The sequence below is a fragment of the Salvelinus namaycush genome, unplaced genomic scaffold (genome assembly GCF_016432855.1).
Source record: "Salvelinus namaycush isolate Seneca unplaced genomic scaffold, SaNama_1.0 Scaffold419, whole genome shotgun sequence".
Taxonomy (NCBI): domain Eukaryota; kingdom Metazoa; phylum Chordata; class Actinopteri; order Salmoniformes; family Salmonidae; genus Salvelinus; species Salvelinus namaycush.
This window is the reverse complement of record NW_024061108.1, coordinates 64,048-73,778: the sequence shown is the minus strand read 5'-3', so window position 1 is coordinate 73,778 and position 9,731 is coordinate 64,048. Positions and strand designations below refer to the sequence as shown.

At 43.3% G+C, this 9,731-nt stretch overlaps 1 protein-coding gene across 1 annotated transcript; it reads right to left on the bottom strand.

Moving 5' to 3' along the window:
- Window positions 1-1,771: 1,771 nt before the first annotated feature.
- LOC120041218 (endonuclease domain-containing 1 protein-like) lies at window positions 1,772-9,500 on the bottom strand. Its single transcript, XM_038986147.1, has 3 exons — window positions 9,441-9,500; window positions 2,887-3,149; window positions 1,772-2,678 (listed from the first exon to the last, which is right to left on the bottom strand). The coding sequence occupies exons 2-3, from the start codon at window positions 3,112-3,114 to the stop codon at window positions 2,040-2,042; spliced, it is 867 nt and encodes a 288-aa protein (XP_038842075.1). The 5' UTR covers window positions 3,115-3,149; window positions 9,441-9,500; the 3' UTR covers window positions 1,772-2,039.
- Between the last annotated feature and the right edge of the window lie 231 nt (window positions 9,501-9,731).

Below are 9,731 nucleotides of genomic sequence, written 5' to 3'. Positions count from 1 at the left end.
CCAGCTCCAGGTATGTTTAGAGACATGGTAGCTTCTTGACCAGCTCCAGGTATGTTTAGAGACATGGTAGCTTCTTGACCAGCTCCAGGTATGTTTTGAGACATGGTAGCTAGCTGGTATGCTGGACTGGTTGGACACATAGTTAAGGCAAAGTTTGAATGAATAACTGAAAACTAAAATAGTACGTTCAATAATTTATATTTTTAGCTCAAATAATGTGGTTTAATGTTGAATTGGAACATTTTGGAGTCACTTGGTTACATTTAAACAGCATGAGAACAAAACACCAGACTCTCACAGGCTTCATTCATTATAGATGTTTATTCCTTCAGATGGGAAGAAGATGGATACATACAGGGATAGAATTACATTCAGAACATATAATAGTATCTCTATGGTAACAGTGATAGAATTACATTCAGAACATATAATAGTATCTCTATGGTAACAGTGATAGAATTACACTCAGAACATATAATAGTATCTCCATGGTAACAGTCACAAGGAAGTCACAACCTGACTAACTGTAGGCCAGGGTTGGGGTTAATTCCATTTCAATTCCAAATGTTCCTCATTGAAAAGCATTGCAGAGAAATGGATTTCCAGGGTACTTCTAGAACTGACTGGAATTGAAATGGAATTGACCTCAACCCTGCTGTAAGCATAATTCTTAACATTAACAAGAGTAATGGCAGCACATCATCAAGGAATTAAACTGTATTTTATTTATTAAAATAGAATTCTGTCCCCTTACATACTTTTTATATTTGATATAAACAGAGAAGAGATGGACAGAGAGAAGAGAAGAGTATAGAATATAGATATATATAGACATAGAAGAGTTGGACAGAGAGGGGAGAGAAGAGACTATAGATATATATAGACATAGAAGAGATGGGTAGAGAGGGGAGAGAAGAGTATAGACTATAGATATATATAGACATAGAAGAGATGGGGAGAGAAGAGTAGAGACTATAGATATATATAGACATAGAAGAGATGGGTAGAGAGGGGAGAGAAGAGTAGAGACTATAGATATATATAGACATAGAAGAGATGGGGAGAGAAGAGTAGAGACTATAGATATATATAGACATAGAAGAGATGGGTAGAGAGGGGAGAGAAGAGTAGAGACTATAGATATATATAGACATAGAAGAGATGGGTAGAGAGGGGAGAGAAGAGTATAGACTATAGATATATATAGACATAGAAGAGATGGACAGAGAGAGGAGAGAAGAGTAGAGACTATAGATATATATAGACATAGAAGAGAAGGGAAGAGAAGAGTAGAGACTATAGGTATATATAGACATAGAAGAGATGGGTAGAGAGAGGAGAGAAGAGTAGAGACTATAGATATATATAGACATAGAAGAGAAGGGAAGAGAAGAGTAGAGACTATAGGTATATATAGACATAGAAGAGATGGGTAGAGAGGGAATAGAAGAGACTATAGATATATATAGACATAGAAGAGATGGGTAGAGAGAGGAGAGAAGAGTAGAGACTATAGATATATATAGACATAGAAGAGAAGGGAAGAGTAGAGACTATAGGTATATATAGACATAGAAGAGAAGGGAAGAGAAGAGTAGAGACTATAGATATATATAGACATAGAAGAGATGGGTAGAGAGGGAAGAGAAGAGTAGAGACTATAGATATATATAGACATAGAAGAGAAGGGAAGAGAAGAGTAGAGACTATAGGTATATATAGACATAGAAGAGAAGGGAAGAGAAGAGTAGAGACTATAGATATATATAGACATAGAAGAGAAGGGAAGAGTAGAGACTATAGGTATATAGACCCTCATTACCATTATAACCCTCATTACCATTATAACCTTCATTACCATTACAACCCTCATTACCATTATAACCCTCATTACCATTACAACCCTCATTACCATTATAACCCTGATAATCATTAGTCTAACAGTAATGATAGTTTGTTGATATGGTGAGAGCATCTGTACCCAGATCATCCAAAGAACCTTCCAGAACTATTTCTCATGGAATTGTAAAGATTCCTCACTACGGAAGGAATTCTTCCAACTGGGTTGGGGGGGGAGTGGTAGGTTTAGGACCTCTTGGACAATCTTCTGGGAACACCTTGACAGGATCTGTGTGATATTCGTTCAACTTCTCTTCGAGTTCTCCCAAGGTTAGTTGATTCAATGTTTCCTTCTGTACCTTGTTGTTCCACCCCCAGTGTGCTTTGGCCATCCACTTTTTCTTCTTGTTCGTCTTGTTGTCAATCTTGTTCTTGTCCAAACAGCAGAAGGCTGTCCACAGGAGCTGTGGGATGTTCACTCGTTTGTTCAGTGTGTTGCTCTTACTGGGCACCGCTCCAGTCACCACATAGGCTTCTATATTCCTGTTGTCACTAAAACAGTCCGTCATCAGCTTTTTTCTGACATTTTCCTCCATTTCTCTCCAGCTGCCATCGTTGAAGGACACCACCTGGGGAACGATGTTGGTCAGGGTAAAGGTGGACTCCTGAGTTTCCAAGTCATGAGCATGTGAATTTGGGAAGAGGTGACCTCTGTTCACAGCGTTATAATTTTTTGAGTTCTTTCGTTTTAATTTACCATAGTCGTAGTTCCCAGCCTGGTGTTCATACTGGCCTCCTCCAATTTTCTGCATTATAGGGCTGTTATTTTCCCCTTCGAGCTGCAGGAAACAACAGTCATACATTCATTCACTAGTTCTGTACAATAACCTCTATTTTCAGGGGGGGGGGTTCACAATCCACAATCAAGACAATCAAGTCTCTATACCCTCCATAGTGGTAGATCTATATTCTGTAACATAACTGTCTGTGATATATACCAGTAAACAAATACACATGTTATGTTATATGAATAAACATGAGTCCTACCTGGGGCTCGATCATCCAGGGTTCATCTGGTCTGGGGTCTGTAGGAGGACCAGTGAAGGTGTAGGCTGAGAACACAGGGATCCTGTTGAACGTGTCGTAGAGAGTTGCAAACCTGTAGATGTTGTTGAACAACTGGCAGATCGGCTTGTAGCGGTTCTGGTTCTGGCCCTGGTTCTGGACTGTCCCATCAACCAAAATACCTGGGAGATTTGGAGTTGTCCCCTTCATGAAGAACTTCTTGCATTCTGGATCAAACCTCTCCACTACACGAGAGAGAGCAGGAGGAAGGACAGAGAGAAGGAGGAGAGTAGAGAGATGATTCAATACCCCCATCATCACCTGAAGACTGTACTCCACAGAGACAAAGATGAAGTTACAGAGACCAGTTGGTAGACTGGAGACTGTTGATCTGAGTCAGGACAGACTGCTTTAAATAGTTATTTCAGAGACCAGTTGGTAGACTGGAGACTGTTGAGCTGAGTCAGGACAGACTGATTTAAATAGGTTTTCAGAGACTCCTCCTTCAGATGTCAAAACAGAAAGGGTTGATTTGCATAAACCCCTCTGTATGTTTCCATGGAAACTGCTGTAACAAATAACATGTGACTCACCTGTAGTTTCTAACATGTATGGACCCAGAACTTAATCACACAAGATTATAGTTCTGGGTGAATGAGATTAGACTGCTCTAAATAGTGACTGCATCCACACTTTGGTTCTGGTAGAACAACGTTTTAGGATAAAAACATGACTTTACTCAGCATAGAGTCTGTCAGAAGATACACATCACACAATTACAACAGTGGGACTGTTCTGGAATTACGGTTGCTGAGATCACATTCATTAATATCCCACAAGGCTTAGCGCCTCTTAGTCAGCAACTCAAAGAAGTAACACTTGCATTTCCCTTGACCAGCAAGTCAACATATTTAGTATGAGGTCTCAAATAATTAACATACATTACAGATATGATTACAACTGAATGAAACGGAGGAAGATGTGTCCAACTGAATGAAACGGAGGAAGATGTGTCCAACTGAATGAAACGGAGGAAGATGTGTCCAACTGAATGAAACGGAGGAAGATGTGTCCAACTGAATGAAACAGAGGAAGATGTGTCCAACTGAATGAAACGGAGGAAGATGTGTCCAACTGAATGAAACGGAGGAAGATGTGTCCAACTGAATGAAACAGAGGAAGATGTGTCCAACTGAATGAAACGGAGGAAAATGTGTCCAACTGAATGAAACAGAGGAAGATGTGTCCAACTGAATGAAACGGAGGAAGATGTGTCCAACTGAATGAAACAGAGGAAGATGTGTCCAACTGAATGAAACGGAGGAAGACGTGTCCAACTTGATGAAATGGAGGAAGATGTGTCATTGTGGTTTACATTTGATTTGTCACACCAGTTCCAGGTAGTAGACCTACAGTAGGTTTACATGTGATTTGTCACACCAGTCCCAGGAAGTAGACCTACAGTAGGTTTACATTTGATTTGTCACACCAGTCCCAGGAAGTAGACCTACAGTAGGTTTACATTTGATTTGTCACACCAGTCCCAGGAAGTAGACCTACAGTAGGTTTACATTTGATTTGTCACACCAGTCCCAGGAAGTAGACCTACAGTAGGTTTACATTTGATTTGTCACACCAGTCCCAGGAAGTAGACCTACAGTAGGTTTACATGTGATTTGTCACACCAGTCCCAGGAAGTAGACCTACAGTAGGTTTACATGTGATTTGTCACACCAGTCCCAGGAAGTAGACCTACAGTAGGTTTACATGTGATTTGTCACACCAGTTCTAGTTCATATTGCCTTTCCTGAAGAATTGTATTTCCTGACAATAATATTTAGACGGTCATTTCAGTTACTGATAAATCTATAGATTATTGAAGAATACAGCTGTCAGAACCATGTCTCCATCCCTATTCCCCCCCTCTCCCACTCCTCTCTAGCCCCATGTCTATCATCCATCTCTCTCCCTCAACTCCTCTCTCCCCCCTTATCTATCATCCATCTCTCTCCCTCTTCCCCCCTTCTCCCACTCCTCTCTAGCCCCTGTCTATCATCCATCTCTCTCCCTCTTCCCCCCTTCTCCCCTTCTCTCTAGCCCCTATCTATCATCCATCTCTCTCCCTCAACTCCTCTCTCCCCCCTTATCTATCATCCATCTCTCTCCCTCAACTCCTCTCTCCCCCCTATCTATCATCCATCTCTCTCCCTCAACTCCTCTCTCCCCCTTATCTATCATCCATCTCTCTCCCTCAACTCCTCTCTCGCCCCTTATCGAGCATCCATCTCTCTCCCCCCTATCTATCATCCATCTCTCTCCCTCAACGCTTCTCTCCCCCCTTATCTATCATCCATCTCTCTCCCTCAACTCCTCTCTCCCCCCTATCTATCATCCATCTCTCTCCCTCAACTCCTCTCTCCCCCTTATCTATCATCCATCTCTCTCCCTCAACTCCTCTCTCCCCCCTTATCTATCATCCATCTCTCTCCCTCAACTCCTCTCTCCCCCCTTATCTATCATCCATCTCTCTCCCTCAACTCCTCTCTCCCCCCTTATCTATCATCCATCTCTCTCCCTCAACTCCTCTCTCCCCCCTTATCTATCATCCATCTCTCTCCCTCAACTCCTCTCCTCTCTCCCCCCTTATCTATCATCCATCCCTCTCCCTCAACTCCTCTCTCCCCCCTTATCTATCATCCACCTCTCAACTCCTCTCTCCCCCTTATCTATCATCCATCTCTCTCCCTCAACTCCTCTCTCCCCCTTATCTATCATCCGTCTCTCTCCCTCAACACCTCTCTCCCCCTATCTATCATCCGTCTCTCTCCCTCAACTCCTCTCTCCCCCTTATCCATCATCCATCTCTCTCCCTCAACTCCTCTCTCCCCCTATCTATCATCCATCTCTCTCCCTAAACTCCTCTCTCCCCCTTATCTATCATCCGTCTCTCTCCCTCAACTCCTCTCTCCCCCTTATCTATTATCCATCTCTCTCCCTCAACTCCTCATCTATCATCCATCTCTCTCCCTCAACTCCTCTCTCCCCCCTTATCTATCATCCATCTCTCTCCCTCAACTCCTCTCTCCCCCTTATCTATCATCCATCTCTCTCCCTCAACTCCTCTCCCCCCGTATCTATCATCCATCTCTCTCCCTCAACTCCTCTCTCCCCCCTTATCTATCATCTATCTCTCTCCCTCAACTCCTCTCTCCCCCTTATCTATCATCCATCTCTCTCCCTCAACTCCTCTCCCCCCTTATCTATTATCCATCTCTCTCCCTCAACTCCTCTCTCCCCCTTATCTATCATCCATCTCTCTCCCATCTCTCTCCCTCAACTCCTCTCTCCCCCTTATCTATCATCCATCTCTCTCCCTCAACTCCTCTCTCCCCCCTTATCTATTATCCATCTCTCTCCCATCTCTCCCTCAACTCCTCTCTCCCCCTTATCTATCATCCATCTCTCTCCCTCAACTCCTCTCTCCCCCTTATCTATCATCCATCTCTCTCCCATCTCTCTCCCTCAACTCCTCTCTCCCCCTTATCTATCATCCATCTCTCTCCCTCAACTCCTCTCCCCCCTTATCTATTATCCATCTCTCTCCCTCAACTCCTCTCTCCCCCTTATCTATCATCCATCTCTCTCCCATCTCTCTCCCTCAACTCCTCTCTCCCCCCTTATCTATCATCCATCTCTCTCCCTCAACTCCTCTCCCCCCTTATCTATTATCCATCTCTCCCTCAACTCCTCTCTCCCCCTTATCTATCATCCATCTCTCTCCCATCTCTCTCCCTCAACTCCTCTCTCCCCCCTATCTATCATCCATCTCTCTCCCTCAACTCCTCTCTCCCCCCTATCTATCATCCATCTCTCTCCCTCAACTCCTTATCTATCATCCATCTCTCTCCCTCAACTCCTCTCTCCCCCCTTATCTATCATCCATCTCTCTCCCTCAACTCCTCTCTCCCCCCTTATCTATCATCCATCTCTCTCCCTCAACTCCTCTCTCCCCCTTATCTATCATCCATCTCTCTCCCTCAACTCCTCTCTCCCCCTTATCTATCATCCATCTCTCTCCCCCTTATCTATCATCCATCTCTCTCCCTCAACTCCTCTCTCCCCCCTTATCTATCATCCATCTCTCTCCCTCAACTCCTCTCTCCCCCCTTATCTATCATCCATCTCTCTTCCTCAACTCCTCTCTCCCCCTTATCTATCATCCATCTCTCTCCCTCAACTCCTCTCCCCCCTTATCTATCATCCATCTCTCTCCCTCAACTCCTCTCTCCCCCCTTATCTATCATCCATCTCTCTCCCTCAACTCCTCTCTCCCCCTTATCTATCATCCATCTCTCTCCCTCAACTCCTCTCCCCCCTTATCTATCATCCATCTCTCTCCCTCAACTCCTCTCTCCCCCTTATCTATCATCCATCTCTCTCCCTCAACTCCTCTCTCCCCCTTATCTATCATCCATCTCTCTCCCATCTCTCTCCCTCAACTCCTCTCTCCCCCCTTATCTATCATCCATCTCTCTCCCTCAACTCCTCTCTCCCCCCTTATCTATCATCCATCTCTCTCCCATCTCTCTCCCTCAACTCCTCTCTCCCCCCTTATCTATCATCCATCTCTCTCCCTCAACTCCTCTCTCCCCCCTATCTATCATCCATCTCTCTCCCTCAACTCCTTATCTATCATCCATCTCTCTCCCTCAACTCCTCTCTCCCCCCTTATCTATCATCCATCTCTCTCCCTCAACTCCTCTCTCCCCCCTTATCTATCATCCATCTCTCTCCCTCAACTCCTCTCTCCCCGCTTATCTATCATCCATCTCTCTCCCTCAACTCCTCTCTCCCCCTTATCTATCATCCATCTCTCTCCCTCAACTCCTCTCTCCCCCCTTATCTATCATCCATCTCTCTCCCTCACCTCCTCTCTCCCCCTTATCTCTCCACGTCTCTCTCTTCCACCTTCTCTCTCTCCTTTTTATTCCTTCATTACTGATTTGCAGGTAGAAAAGGTTACATGTATAACACACTATTACAACAGTGGGATTGTTCTGGAATTATGGTTGCTGAGATCACATTCATTAATATCCCACAAGGCTTAACACTTAACTCAGCACCCCCCCCCCCCCCCCCCCCCCTCTATCCTCTGTTAACTTGTAACTTTGTGAGGGTGGAGACTTTGTGAGGGTGGAGGTTTCTTTTATTGGTGTTGTTTATGTTGATGTATTGTGGTCTGAACACTGCTGAGTTTATTTCCAGTAACTGAAGTAGTTCACAGTAAGAGTTGACACAAGGCTGTGTATGTAGAGTTAGAAAATGTGGTTCCTAACAACACTGTGGTCAGAGCAGCACTGGACTGTTTAACACCTCAGACTCAGCAGCTGTAGATTCTTCAGTTGAGGCCTTTTCTCAGTAAGAGTAGAGGAGACTGGGGAACAAACTAACACTTTTAGAATTCAGTTTATTAATTATATTTTTGTGCAAACAAACATATCTCAGCTACCATTACACACTAAGTATGTGCCTAGGACGTACCAGTCATTTACAATTCAACCAAAAGTGGAGGGAATTAAATGTTACAATTGACCCAGTAGGTGAATGTTCCAAAGGTCAATAATTTAACAAAAAGAGAAGCAGCAAGTATATTTACTTGAGAACCTCAAAACATTTTAAAATGAAGCAGGTCACTCTATTTCACTTCTTGTAAAATGACGTTTGTAGTTGTGATTTAAAGGTGTGGATGTTTATTTGCTAATTGTTTACATTTGGTGTTGCCTTGAATGTTGGCTTGTATAACGTATGATATACTATGAATCAGTTTCTTATTTCATGAAACTACAGGAATCCTTTGTTTCAGGGAAACATTATATTTGTTCAACATGCGTGTGGGGAGGAGTTCCCCTTTCTGTCCAATGAGGTCATTTCTGGACAATATTTCAGCAAGTAAAATGATGGTTCTACTTTAGAATGTGGAACACACAGCCAATAGGGAGGTTTGATTGTTACACATGATAAATAGTTACACCTGTTCCACATACAGAGGAGTTTATCCAACCCTCCTTGTCCAGTCTTGACCACTAATTATACCAGACAGGACTCATCTTCATACAGAGGAGTTTATCCAACCCTCCTTGTCCAGTCTTGACCACTAATTATACCAGACAGGACTCATCTTCATACAGAGGAGTTTATCCAACCCTCCTTGTCCAGTCTTGACCACTAATTATACCAGACAGGACTCATCTTCATACAGAGGAGTTTATCCAACCCTCCTTGTCCAGTCTTGACCACTAATTATACCAGACAGGACACATCTTCATAGAGAGGAGTTTATCCAACCCTCCTTGTCCAGTCTTGACCACTAATTATACCAGACAGGACACATCTTCTCCCAGATATCATCACAGAATATATAACAATTTAGTTAGAAAGGACGCCACTGGGTGAACATTGAGGCATTGATAGATCATGAGAGAAGAAAATACTAAATTACCATTTCTAAACTTTTCATTTAATATGGAAAAACTCACCCCAGCACTTTCTGAGACAGGAAGGACATCACCCTCTTCTGGTCTTCACCCCACCAGGGACAGTGATGAACTGTGAGCTCTGTAGGCAGCTCCTGTTTGGGTACTGTGGTAGTATAAATACACATATTAGAGGGTACTGTGGTAGTATAAATACACATATCAGAGGGTTGGGTACTGTGGTAGAATAATTACACAAATCAGAAGGTACTGTGGTAGTATAAATACACATATCAGAGGGTACTGTGGTAGTATAAATACACATATCAGAGGGTACTGTGGTAGTATAAATAC

What these genes read in the sequence shown, in the direction of transcription:
- LOC120041218 (XM_038986147.1), bottom strand. Translation starts at nt 3,114, where the DNA reads ATGAAGGGGACAACTCCAAATCTCCCAGGTATTTTGGTTGATGGGACA. An exon ending in CCTGGATGATCGAGCCCCAG is followed by an intron (nt 2,679 to 2,886) that starts GTAGGACTCATG and finishes TGTTTCCTGCAG; the next exon opens with CTCGAAGGGGAAAATAACAG.